We start from the raw sequence: 14,272 nt of genomic DNA, 5'->3' as shown, positions 1-14,272 counted from the left end.
ACTTGAAATTTTAGTATGAAGAGACGTTCGTAAGTAGAGGTACCACTGTAGTGTGTTGCTTAGGAAATCCATGTTTCAGAAAATTTTATTTTATTGATTAAATGAACACATTTTGAACTCTTACAAAAAAAATTGAGTTGAAGGTCTATTTCAAACGAATTAAAAAGCTGAAAATAAATTACCCATCAGGCAAACAAAAATGCCTGAATTTAAAAAAAGAGCACCATCACCAACTTTATGCTTCATGTTTTAAGTGGGATTAAAGTCAACTATAAAGTCAATACTGTTACTCAAAACAACTGCAGAGTCGCTGTCAGCACTGATCCCTCCGCCCGTGCTGAGCGCATTTTGGGCTCCTGACATCAATGTCGGATGCATGCGACCTGGAGTTTCAGACTGCGGCTTGAAATGCAAAAAAAATCCAATCGGTATCCACTGTAGGACCACATATGAAAGTGGGCAAAAACTTTGATTTACTAAGAAGACATGATGCACGTTTTTGAGACAAATAACATGCACTTCAATCGGACACATATCATTTTTTCCCCCAAGTCACACAGAGCCGCAACATAAGGATGAAAGAGCCGCTTGCGGCTCCGGAGCCACGGGTTGCCGACTCCTGGTCTAGCCTAACACAGGATACAGGACGATGAGTCGTCTTACCTGGGACATCGATTATTTTCTTGTACACGTTTAAGAAGGCGGCCTCTGCTTCTTTACTCCTCTTACTCAGGGCGTCGATCTGTATTTTAAAAAAGAGAAATGAAGGGTTAGTACGTTCGCAACACCTCAGATGTGCGTGTGAGATCCATTGGTTAACACTAAGACTAAGAGAGCAGTTATTTTGACTGTTTTCAAACTTTGATGGCTGATTACTCTACATACCATCATGCATCATTACCATGGTGCAATTCTCTGGTATTAAACAATGTAAAAATATTTAATAATCATTATTCCTTTAACTTCGGCGTGACAATCAATTTGACTGCTCTACTTAGTAGCAGCATACCCATGCACACTGATGAAAAGAAGTCTTACATAATTGGCACACTTTGGTTAAGTATGAAGTAAAGATTGATCGAGACTCCAGTTATGTTATATGCAAAATATATTATTGTAAATATTACGTTTTTCTGCAGCAAGCAGTGGCTGACAAAACAGGTCATTTGTCTTATACGTATAGCTTTAAAAGAAGACATTTTAAAAAAGCATAATAGGTATGCATGTGCTTTTTTTATTTTTCCAAAGTAAGTTGATGAATGGCTTTAGAATTGCACCGTTATCCAAGTAACGGTGAAAAGATCAAAGGATCCATATCTGATTCAACGAGACATTTCCAGTTATACTGTACAGGTCCGTGTCTACTTAGACTTGCAAGGCTTGATATTTGAGACTCAAACTCCTAACAACATTTTATTTATAAATCACTTTTAAAAATAACCGCAGCTATGACAAGGTGCTGTACATAAAAACTGAACATAAACAGAATAGAAAGCCTTTAACGTAATTGCATGGCAGAGACAATGAAATTGGGCTTATGAAAACATAAAATACAGCCAATAAAGAATGCTACACGACTAATAAAGTAATAATGGCCAGTATCTGCTACTGGCAGGATCAATGGGATAACGGCTCACAGCTCCAGCGTTTCTCTGTCCCTGTGACGGCAGCTTCATGACGAGAGTGGCTGGCTCGACCAGACGCAGCCAAGCATCGGAGAGCAACAAGGGAAACTGAGCTCCAACTGTCGCCGATTCTCGTATTAGTTGTGATGGTAAAAGTGTCTCTGTGAATATTCACTTATCAACTCCTTTGGAATTCTGGGTCACTCAGAAAAGTGTTAAAACTGGTGCTGGCCAAAGGAGCTTACTTACATCTTGTCTTTTAAAAGTACAACGTTGTGATGCCATTGTGATGTTGAAAACTATCAGCACCAATCTATTGAATATACAGTTAAGTACTTGAAGATACTTACTACACAACCCCAGGTTATAACATATTTAAGGAAGGAAGTTCTTTTTCAGTCTGTTGCTGTCCCAGTAGCTTGGAACATGTTGACAGCGGGAACTGATATGCCATCTGACCTTTCCACCAGAAATGCTTTATGTGTTGCTGACTGTCCACTAGATTATAAATGTGCTTGCCAATGTGTTTATCGACGGGGATGCGTGGACCCCGAAAAGTAGCATGTTGCAAATGCATCAACCGTGTCTGTGCTCCACATGCAGTGCAAGCGGTCTGGGGATGCGCCATGTGAAAACGGTGAAAAAAGGTCACATACACAACCATTTTGGTCGTAATTTCTGACTACACAAAATGGAAGTTGAACACAAAATGCCATTTAAATAATTCGAACAGGGGTGTGTCTTGGTGTCGGATGGCGTTATGGTACCGGATCATCAGAGAGTTGTTCTGTGTGGTCATGCTTTGGTGGGCTTTACTATCACGCCTAAACACCGCCAGATTAAGGTTTACAGTCCCTAATGGCACCTTGACAAACAAATAGGACCTGTATCGCCAGGTGGCTTCAGATAAAGTGTTGTCCACCCTCGACCGTGTTGGTATGTTGCATGTAACCACAGTTGTTGTTGTGTTTCCTTCCCCTGCAGTCAGCTCAGCTGTTCGGACGACGACGGACGTGTTCCGTTTGCCGTGTATTTGTGTTGGTCCGTCTGTCCTGAGCGCCTGCGATTGCAAGTGTGGTCGTATCCCCTCCAACACGCTGACATCATTAAACAGCTGGCTCAGTCTTTCCAGCCACAGCAGGAGCAGATTATTCAGTCAGCTCTTAGCGGCAATACAGCGCGGATCCATTACCGACGCGGCCATTAACACGAAAGGACACGGCATGCAATCCATCCCCGATATTAATCGAAATGGACAGCATTAGAATGGATCCATAAGGGATTAATTCTGATATCATACAAGAGACGTTTTAATACGCTTGTCAATGGTGAAACAGCGATGGACTCGCTGTCACGCTTCGATAAGAGAAGCAGGCCGAGTAGGCCGGCAACACATCTGAAATCGAGTATAAATGGAGGGAAACAGATGCCAAATAAAGACATTCAGATGTTGCTACTGTACTGGGCAGCGCTACAGCTGACTACTGTGCCTCACGCACTCAGACTAAACAGGCATGTGTTTCTCTTCCAGCTTCGGCAGCACATTCGCATTTTGGGGGTGGGAGGGAGAGACAAAAGCCGATACAAGTCCAAATATTAAGTCTTCACATTCTCAGCCAAACCAGTAGTGTTGCTGATGAGTGGTTTAGAGGTTCTCGCCACTGTAAACAAAGTGGGATACATGTAATTCTGCCTGCGCTCCTATGGGAACCTAATAAATCTCTTCACATGGCTTTGATTCATCTGGAGTTTTTTAGCCGCAAAACATCTGGCCCTCGGTCGGCTGGTGCCAGCAGCCCTCCCTCTCAAACATTCCCCCCCGCCCCCGCCCCCTTCCATTATTTCTCTCTTTCCAATTCTCCCTCTTGTCACTTCCATGTTTTTGTCCATTTTTTCTAACCACCAATCTTTTTTTCCATGTTTATTTATAGACTTTCTCAATTATAAACAACATATGCAGTGACAGTCAATTACAATCAACTGCTGTTAAGTTTACAGTGGGCGTCACCTGATAAACAGAAAACAAGGTAAAATAAACGGAAAAATAAATAAAATGAAGAAATGTATATCAAGTTATACACAGAGCTGGGCATCGCCAAACCGCCACCGACTTCCCGGCTGCATACTTAAATCGACCCACGTGGTCCCAGTCCGTCCAATTCAGCCAAACGGCGTCGAGAACGGACTTAATCTGTACCACATCGCAGGTGCCGCACTCCTGACACATGGCCGAGTAAGGAAAAAATAATAAATAAAAGTGTTGTGTACCTTACAGTCCCACAGATGCAATGATATATGCCCCATAATGTTTTTATTTCACCAATCACCGTGCGGTGCGTGTGTCAGTGTTTTTTTTGTTTTGTTTCATATATTCCCTTTGTTGGCAGCGTGTCTGCTCGTGCGGCATCTGCGTGTGACGTGAAGACTACATTCTCGACGCCGATTGGCTGTCGCTGACGAGGGACAAATCGGGTGCACGTGGGTCATATAAATATACAGACAGGAACTCGGTGGCGGTTAGGCGATTCCCAGCTCTGGTCATAGATACTGTATGTATAATGTATGTGTACATTTCCCCATAAAATGTGCATTAAACAGATTGCATATCCTCCGTACAAAATTCCACTAATCCATTAAATGATGACAGACAAATGTGTAGTGGTCGACTACTGTATAATTTCAAATGTTCTAGAATTGGCTTCCATACACACCTGATACCTCATATCTAACTTTTCTATATAAGACACTCCTATAATTTCCCTAAGCCAGGTTTCAAATTGAGGTAAAACATCAGATTTCCATCATTTTAAAATGCAACTTTCGGCTATCACTAAATCATAGGAAACCACAAAAGGCACATGATGACCCAATATTTGCAATGTATCTGAGAAGTCAAAAGGAGCTGTTACGGGGTCAGGGTCAATAGTTATCGTGAGTGCACGGGAGTACCATTTAAATTTTAAGGCCCAAGAAACCTTGGATCCTTTGGCAAAGCCAAAACCGATGTGCGAAAGTAATTATCTTTGTCACATGCTTCTCATGTTTCTCTCATAAGATCTGGATGGACAGGTCTGACGTGTCTCACGCACACGCACACACACATACTGTCATGCTGCTATTATATGTTCTCACGTCACACTGCCCCGCATACATTGCCCTCGTATTGTGACACGATGAACTGATTGCGATCATCAATTGAGAGGCCACTAACAGGAGATTACAGATGCTCAGGACTAATACTGCTCACACACCACGAACCTGTGTGTGTGCCTGTAAACAGTTAAACTGTACACTCCTTGGTCTCATCATTTGGTACACACACCGAGTTAAATTTCCAAAGATGATAATGCTCCGTTTGGATTGACACCAAGAGTGAGTCATTTGATACCTAATACTTGTACAAGTGTGTTAATGTGGTGTTAGAACTTGCGTGAACCAAACTTAGATAACTACCTGTCTGCCAATGTGTCAATCAAAAGTTTGCATCATTATTTTCATCTGATCTCATACAGCAAATGCATTTTACAGTGTAAATTTGGATAACCCAACCGATATTTTAAGAAAAAAATACACCTCTGAAGTCACAAAAGTTCTCAACTGAGTGTATACTTACCGAAATACATAATTATGTACGGAGGCCTACCCTTTGAATGCATTTGTGAAGCAGCCAAAATGCATGTGAGTACAGAGCGCACAATGTGTCTTCAAATGCGGGCGATCAATGATGATTGATCTATTTAAGTGGATTACACTCAAAATATTGAATAATATTTATTTAAAAAGGAAGAATGTGGTCATTTTATCACATTTGTTCATGAAATTTGTACTAGTGGCATCAATGAACTTCGGGTGGCCTGTCACATAATTGTGTGGTGGTCCCGGGCCATCAGGCCTCAGTTAAGGTTGGACCCTGCCCGGTTACAATTTAAGGCCATCGGAAATCGTCGGAGATCGGAAAGCGTCGTGGCGTCTCATTGCGCCGTCTGATTGGTGTAGTGGCCACCGTCGTAGCGTCGGACCCCGTCAGGAAGCGTCTGGTGGGCGTTTCAGCATGTTGAATCGGCGTCGTGAGTCGTGACATTTGGTCACTCTGATTGGCTGTTAGCTAGCAAATCAGCGCAAGGAGTAAGTGACGCGGATAAACAGTGAGCACGCCTTCGCCGCCTTAATCTTCTTACAAGTACAAGAGCGAGGGTTGACAATGTAAGTATTTCACAATACCGTGTCAAGAACGTGACGGTTTACTTCGCGTGGGAGTTCAACGTGAGCGAAGAATATAGCTGAATGCATTGTTTATGTTTTTATCATCCGCCCCCGGCCAATAGCTTGGAATTTTCTCACCCTGAGGAATAGTGACTACTGCCACCGATGGTATGGAAGTGTATTACATCTCAGAAGGTACTTTAATGGTCAGCGCCGCCGTCTGTCGTTCGTTGACAGCCGGTCCGACGCCACAGGGGGTAAGCGTCGGTCACAGTTGGCTAACGTCGGATTGGTCTAGGTAGGCATTTATTAGTATGCGCAGGTGTACCTAATGGAGTGTTCGTGAGGAGTGGAAAAAAGCGGGGTGGAGTGGGGGCATGCACGTTCGAAAAAACTGATACACATATATTATCTTCCAGAGGCGGCGAAGGGAGACAGCTGCATGACTGTACAATGACGGGGCCAAGGTCAGTGGTACGGCAGCTTTTTATAGCCCGACATGGGAGGTAGGAAATAGACGTTTAATGTAGGACACACCCTACAGTTAGAGGCAGGTTAACTGCAGGACCAGAGCCATTAGAAGACCACCCAGGATTTGCAAATACAACCCTTGCGGTTCCCAAACTGCAGTGCGCTCCACCACTCCCGATCACATCTGCTCTCACATCCTCCCCAGCCCCCATACCAGCATGCACGCACGTACACTCAAAACAAATGAAGTGACACAAAGGCTAGCACGCCGGCATGGGGAGAAATGCTTGCAATTGCAAAAAGGCGATTCCTGACACATCCCGAGCACACATCCGTACGTACGTACGTACGTCAGCGCCCTTGGGCCATCGTCACTCAGCGCCACCTCACTCCACTATCCCTGTGTGAAGGGCATCAGGTCCACCTGAGTGGTTGGTGCGTCTGTGGGTGAGGGGCTGGGGGGGGTTGTGTGTGTGCGTGTGTGTGTGGCCCCACTGGAGTCTGATAAGGGGAGGCTATGGGAAGCAGAGACTGAAGCCTTGGATAATGGAAAAGCTTATCTGATCGATGGACCAACAAGGAACACTGAGCATGCAACATACGCACACCAACTCACGTACACACACACGCACACTCACCAAAGTGAGGCCTTGCGGAAACTGTACAATTTATTGGCAATAATTACAACTTGCAGCCATCCACCTTCCAATGATAAAGAGACAAACTTCAAAGTTGTGTCTGGAACCGACATCCAGACGGGTAACGAAGACGTGGCGCTGTCTTGTCCTCGATCAAAACTCTTGAGGGGGTAAGCAAACAAAGCCCGGGCTAAAAATTACACGACCGGCGCGGATCGTGTCGTGGCATGCCGGCAGAACAGGATAGTCGACTGATTGATGGGCTGCTCCTCGACTGGCGCGGGTGTACAGTATTATCTCAATAATCACACGATGATGTCTCCTCGGCTGGCCGACCACCCACCGCGCGCCTCGTTTTGTCGGGCTGTGTGCATGTTGAGGTGTGTCGACGGGAGAGTGGTGGAAACAGCTGACAAAACCCCACGTTGCTGCAGTTTCGTCGCTCTAAATAGAGTGTGGATCATCAGCAGAACAAGCTGGAGCCACTTGGAATTATAACGTGTTTTTGTTTTTTCAACACAACCGCTGGCTGTGGTGGCTGCCCTAACCAACACAAGAATATGGAAAGTAACCCAGTGTTAAACTGTATTATTCTATGGCCACTAGCACAGCAGCCTTGTCACTATCTATCGGCGTGATTTCGACTGTGTGTACAGTGTGTGTGAGCCCCTGCGTGTGAGTGTGACGTGGGAGGAGAGCTTGCTGCACCCAATGTCCACTCACTCCAGCCCCAAATAATGCCCGAGTCCAAAACAGCCGCTTCCACTCTTACCCTCTCTCACATATGGGAGTGAACTGGGAATGCTGAGAGGAGGAGTCGGCATGGAAATAGGCCAAAATGATGGAGGAGGAGTGCGAGTGTGGGAGTGTGATATAAGCACACCCGCGCACTCACACAGTCATCTCTTATAGGTCAGCGTACATGTAAATGTAGGGAATCAAATAAATCTTACACCGAAATAAAATAAATGTGTCATAATGAAGAGCAATGGCCTGTGATTCACCCCATCGACAAAAACCAAAAACAATGAATACCCCACTCAGACATGCAGAAAACTCACCACATTCAGAGGAAATGGCATTCGGTGAGTTGCGACAGACTAAAGCCAGGGTTTTGTGATGTCTTTTTTTTTTTCTGATGCAGGATGCAATTTAAACACACCCTCGGGCTACGGGACTTCATGAATAGGACAGGAAAATCAAGAGGAGAAAAAAAAAGTGGGAGGGGAAATGAGATAGTGGCAAGAGAAAGAACAGGAGGAGTGGGGAGGGAAAAGAAGTAATGGGGAAGACTAAAAGAGTAGCGAAGTCAGAGCGGCTGTTAAAATGGCGCCTTGTGAGCGCTGTGTATCATAGGCATGTTTATCACAACAAAAATGGGAAGCACTCACCTCTCCTTGGAAGCTCTTGAGCAAAGGGGCAACTTGTTTCCTAAAGTCCTGAAAAATGAAGGGAGGTAGGTCAGCCGCTATGGAATTATAATCACTGAGACATTGTGACAACTGACTCAAACAAGTGGTAACAGTGGCGCCTTAACATGTGAGCACCACTAAAACTATACAATTGGGAAACCTACCAAAAATATGGGAAAAAAACTGCCTACAGATGTCATATGCCGTGAGACTGTAAAGTGCCATTGATGTCCTAGTCAGAATCACTCAGTCATCATGAAAATGTAGCAGCAGAATAAGACTATGAGGGCTTACTACAGTGACCAAACATCTGCATAATACATAACAAGGTTAGTCTCCAAAAGTGTGTTACCATGTCCACTCTGTCATAGAGAAACATCAATTAAGATAAAAAAAATCCTGTAGAGAAAACAGCTTGCTTTACGAATCACGTGTGAAGGTCCACCATGCGCTCGGAAAGTACTAGCAGACAAAATGTCAGAGTGTAGTTGATTGATCAAAATGCATTTCTAACAGCATAACATCTACTTCATACAACGACTATGAAGTTCAATGGAAAATGTCAGATTTTTTTATATGAATTGGGGAAGTCTCAAAGGCACCCTCTGATGATATTGGCTCATTTTCTCAGCAGGTGTGTATTTTTCTGTGGCTTTTTAGTGACACAACTATTACATTGCATTGGGGGGGGACAATATTTTTTTTTTTAATGTAAAAGAAATCTCAAATAATCGAGGATATACAGCCAGTAAGCATTTTCCAGAAAAAAAAAAGGCTCGGCTGCTCAGCACAATATGGCTACATCAACAGTCAACAGCAGGATTTACACTGCAGGTCCAAGTGCCCAATTTATTGCATATGTATATCAGAGTTTTTGGAGTGTCCATTTCCAAATGCATTTCAAGAGAGACCTATCCAATATGGCTGTGCTTACACTGAAACATGTAACAACCTGCATGCTCTTCATCACAGATTAGGAACGTAAAGTTTTCCCACACGTAAATAGTTTTAAAATAAAAACAAATTGGGAACGGACTGTTATCAACTGGGAGGTTCCACCGTAGCAAAATGTAAATGAGTCCAGAATCTCTCTCTCTCACTCTCACCGCAGCCAATAGGAAATGAGCGGTACTCGTGTGAGTGATGAGCATGAGGCCAGGTTTGCACCCTGGGGTGCTTTGGTGGACCGGGCTTTCTCACAAGAGCAGGTGCAGCACCACCTGGGCCACCCAGAGGCACCACTAGTGCGTGCAAGGCGCTAGCATAAGCCGCAAAGTAGGCCTACAGTTCATGCAAATTGTCTCCGCGCACCCATTTGGAATTTTTTTTTTTTTTTTTTAATTTCACTGTACAGCAAAGGCTTTCATCCCGCACAACTGCATGACTTTCCAGTGCGAGTCAGCGGTTTCTGATTAGATATCCAGTGGACTATGTATCAGGGGAACATGCAAATCACCATGCTGTTAGCTGAGCCTACTTCCTGACAGACTGAACTGGAGCGTACAGTAAAAAGCGTAGCAGAAGAGGACATTTTGTTCAGGAACATTTGCTATGCACACTCGCTGAATACACACACACACACACATTGTTAAAAAAGTGCCTAATGAACATGTGAAGTGGGGCAACGAGAGATCTGAGCCTCACACACGAAAAACCTCTTTCCAAAAGCCAGGACGAGGCAGCGAGGAGATGGCGTATCCCAAACTGACCCGGAAAAAGGGTCTGGCCGGATCCCAGGACGGTCCAGACAGGCCGAGGACGGGTCGTGACCTCGCTGATCCGTCTCTATTGTTACCTCATCAGGGGTCGCCGTGGCTGTTTGTCTGGACCAATTCAATATTCCCCTGCCAGTGATAATGACCTTCACCCCACCCCCTTCCCTCCCTCTCTTTCAAACACACACAAGATAAGCAGACACAAAACAAACACCCACACAGAGCAGACGAGAGCGTCTCCTCTCATTTGCAATAGATTCTGATTAGATCCTAATTTCCCTTTTATAAATCCGCCGTTCATTCACTTTGTTTTCAATGACTTTCAACTTTAAACATACATTATTGATGTACAATAAACCTAGAAATCTCTGCGTAACACAATCTGGTCTAGTCGCGCTGCAATTAATACCAACTTTGTTCAAATAAACTTCTTGTGAACCCCCCAAAAACCACCCCGCCCATTTTCTTTGCATAAAAGAGCCATCTGAACAATACCAGAATTATTTCAACGGCAGGGAGTAATGATAGCAGCTTCGAAAATGAACCATTTAATAAAGAAAACGTGCAGGGACAAGTTACTGCTTTTGCCAAACCTTTTTGCTGCCCTGAATTCGTTTGGTCATCTCCCCGTGTGTCGCCCCACTAGCCCCCTCCACTTTCAAAGATTTATGACCATATAACATAACAATGCGCACACACGCGCACAGGCACAGCATGGTCAATGTACGTGCGTGTGTGTGTGTGTATGCGCATGTGCAGGCAGCAGGAGGAGGAGGAGGAGGAGGAGGAGGAGGAGATGGATGGCTGGTGTGTGAGCTGCCGGCAGACAGCAGACAGGCCAGCCTGAGGAAGCCTCCGGGGAATATGGAACTCCCATTCGCTGTCTGTCTGCCCCGCAGCTAAACACAAACGTGCGCACGCAAACACACACTCGTACCAGTACACACAAGAACACACAGAGTTGCTTTACTACTGCCGCCTCTGGCTAGCAATCTTTGGGGCATTTTCCAACAATTCCCACCCAGGCCTTTATAAGAGTCTGGTAGAGGAGCCTTGACTAACTAAAAGGAAAATTAAGAACAGAATGAATAATTCAGGTGGCGCACACGCACAAATCAGTGTGTCAGTCGAAATGAATAATGGAAACTGTTTTTTTTTGCACCGCATTTCTTTGCACTACTTTTAAAATGTTACAAAAGCTGCCGTGTGTGTGTGTGTGTGTGTGTGTGTGCAGTTCACAGCGAGTACGGCTCAGAAGACGAGACACAGTCAACGTGTGCCCCGCTCTCTCCTGCTTGCTGAATTATGGATCAGAGACGGACTCCCGCTCAGCTTAATGCAGTCTGATCTGATGTGACTGTGATCTGCGCTGACTGGTGTGGACCATAAAGAGCTGACGGCGGGCCACACGCAGACACACACACACACACGCATGCAGGACACAATCAGGGCATTTTTAATCAGGCCATGTCATCAAACGTCACGAAGCAGCCTTTTTGGTAAAGACCACATCAATGCTTATAGGCTTCTTTCCAAGTGTTGTGCCTTTTAGTGCCGCTACGGCCCAGTAATGAATCCTGTCGCTAGACTGGCTCGGATTCCTCCCTCACATACCAGGGAGATGCCAGGGGCCACGCAGACGCCAGAGGAGCCTTCCTAAATCACAGCCTTGTTACGCTGATGAATGTCTTTGCCCAGTTATCTGCTTCTGTGCATTTGTACATTTTAACACTTTCTCCTTCCTTGAGCATGTGCGAATGACATTGGGAAATGAATAGGTAGACTTGAGTGGAATTGGCAGAAGCTCCAAAATCAAACACCTTACAGCCAGTCAAATTTTGAGATTGAAACTAGGGCCTGAGCAACATGGATGTTTTGAGGCTGATGCAGATTTGGCCAAACAAAATTCCAAGAACGGATTAATCGGCCGATTAATTGGAAAACATTTTAATTCATAAAATAACTTATTTTTTGGTTGCTTAACGCTTAAAGATAATTCATGTAATTCATGAATTACTGGCAGATCATTGCCCTGCTTTACAATACTTTAATATTTGCTTAACTTTACAATTGAGAGAAACATTGGCAAAAATTGGCAGATTTTTTTGGGGGGGGGCGTTTAAACGTCATTATCGTTGTCTTATTTTGTAATGTGTTACTGTTGGAGGGGAAAAAAATGGCAAAAATCTGCCAATTCTAAAATGCGTAAAATTGGGTGTTTAAATCGGCCAGCCGATTAGTTGAGGATGAATAAAAAAAAAGCGTTTTCACACAAGCCTCACTAGACCAAATTTCAGCTAGCATCAAAAGAACATACGTGTTTTTGTCTTTTGTGACACTTGCACGAAAAAATGGTGGCAATTTAAAAAAAAAAAAAAAACGGCAGAATGGGAGCTCGTTTAAAATCTTTTTAAAGTCGAGTCACTCGTATCTCAAGGCTAACCGCGGTGCTCTTCCAGAACCAGCTCATTTTTCTAAAATCCCCGCAAGAACAGGAGAACAGCAAGAACATCATGGCCGTGAGTGCTAACCACTACCGTGATGTCCCGATTTGTATTTATTGCAAAAATTGTATAGTTAATGTCAATGTTAAATTTTGGGTTGAAATCCATTGAAATCTAGGATCGCGGCATCATAGAACAGATTGTGTACTTTGGAGGCTCCAATCTAGTTTCCTCTGGAGGATCATCTGCTAAAGCGGGTGTGCTCCGAGCTAAAGTCAATAGCGGCAATCTTCACCCTGTGTTAACCATAATAGGCCTACGATCAACTCCGCGGAGAGTTGACAATTTTCTATCTGCCGTCTACTGCGTTCATACATAATTCATTGGACCATCAATAATTCACCATGGTGACATTACCAATAATAACACAACAATACTTTGTTTTCGCATGTGCGGTTTAAAAATGTGTTGCCCGGGCAACCGAGATGAAACAAATATTCCCAGGAGGAGGGATGGGAACACAGGAAAAGGACAGAATTCCCCCCTGATCCTGCTTAGTAGCGTTGTCACACTCTCTGCCTCTCTCCCGCTCCCTCTCTCTTGCGGTCACACACACACTCACGGACCACACTTTCTGCACGCATAAAAAAACTAGGTCAGATAATACAAACCCCTGAGGGGTTTTCTGTTTTGTCTCTTTAGGATTTCAGGGAAACTAATGGAGGGACTATTTTTGGGAGCCAAGCCCACATCTCTGTGCTCCTCGTCCTCCTCTGCTGTGCTTCCTCTGTAAATAATCGCTGCTGCGTTTATGAAGAAGAGCGCACATGCATGCAGAAGCCCGCAAACACTACATGGGCACGTGGCGGCGGGTACGCAGCTGACGGGCACACTCACTCACCTCTGGTGTGTTCTTCTTGAACTCGCGGCTGAGGTCGATGAGCTTCTTCCTGGACTGTTCGCTCTCGTCCTGTCTGTTGGCGAGCTGTGTGGCGGTGGCATCGAGTTCTTTCTGCAACACAAACGCAACAACTTAAAATAAGATCAGCGTTAAGGGACAGAATCTAGGCAGAAGAGTTGAGAATTGCCATAAAATCATTTGTCAATGATTCACAGTCATTGAAAACACACCCTTGTTTCTTTAGTTCCTTGGTCATCTTAAACACCTGGTACAACTAAAGGTGCATTACTTTGGACAAATATAATTAGGACACTAAAAATAGCTCACATGGGTTTAATTTTAGAGCTGTTAAATAGCCATTTTACTAGTGGTCGCAGACATAAAAGTGAACAAGAACTTGAGGAAAAGAAGGTGGGCTAATGTTTTTTTCTATGAGTGTAATATCATAATTCACTGATTCTGCTATAAATCGATACACTGGACACACTATCTGTGTAGCGAGTCGTCCTACAAAAAGCATACAAAATACACTTTTCTGTCACATTAATATTCACTGGTGAAACAAGTTTCTAGAGGTTTTGTGTTTTTTACGGCTAGAAAATGGAGTAACCGACAAGTGTTGGATAAAAAACAGAGACTGACCTAATAAGCCATTAACAGATGATTGAAAATTCTATGAGAAATTGTTGAAAATTAAAAAGAGATTCTCCACCTATAAGCCGCTACCTTTTTCCTAGGTTTTGAACCACACGGCTTATAGAATGGTATGACTATTGACTATTCTGTGGATTTTTCTTCCACCACTAGGGGCTCTAGCGGTCTCAGAAGATCGCAGGTTTTCAATAAGTATTCATCCAAAAATA

General features: G+C 44.1%; 1 protein-coding gene across 4 annotated transcripts in view; it reads right to left on the bottom strand.

The window, feature by feature from the left end:
• The window catches only part of cux1b (cut-like homeobox 1b), a 99,048-nt gene that overhangs the window by 41,704 nt on the left and 43,072 nt on the right, over nucleotides 1–14,272 (bottom strand). For all 4 annotated transcript variants that reach the window (XM_086035046.1, XM_086035048.1, XM_086035049.1 and 1 more), the window contains exons 2-4: nucleotides 13,410–13,520; nucleotides 8,329–8,376; nucleotides 664–742 (exon numbers count right to left, since the gene is read on the bottom strand). In XM_086035046.1, coding sequence (XP_085891172.1) covers nucleotides 664–742; nucleotides 8,329–8,376; nucleotides 13,410–13,520 — 238 coding nt within the window. The remainder of the gene's footprint in view (nucleotides 1–663; nucleotides 743–8,328; nucleotides 8,377–13,409; nucleotides 13,521–14,272) is intronic.

Source organism: Filicampus tigris, chromosome 7 (assembly GCF_054856515.1).
Source record: "Filicampus tigris isolate MCC_2025a chromosome 7, RoL_Ftig_1.0, whole genome shotgun sequence".
Taxonomy (NCBI): Eukaryota; Metazoa; Chordata; class Actinopteri; order Syngnathiformes; family Syngnathidae; genus Filicampus; species Filicampus tigris.
This window is presented reverse-complemented; position numbering and strand designations above follow the sequence as displayed.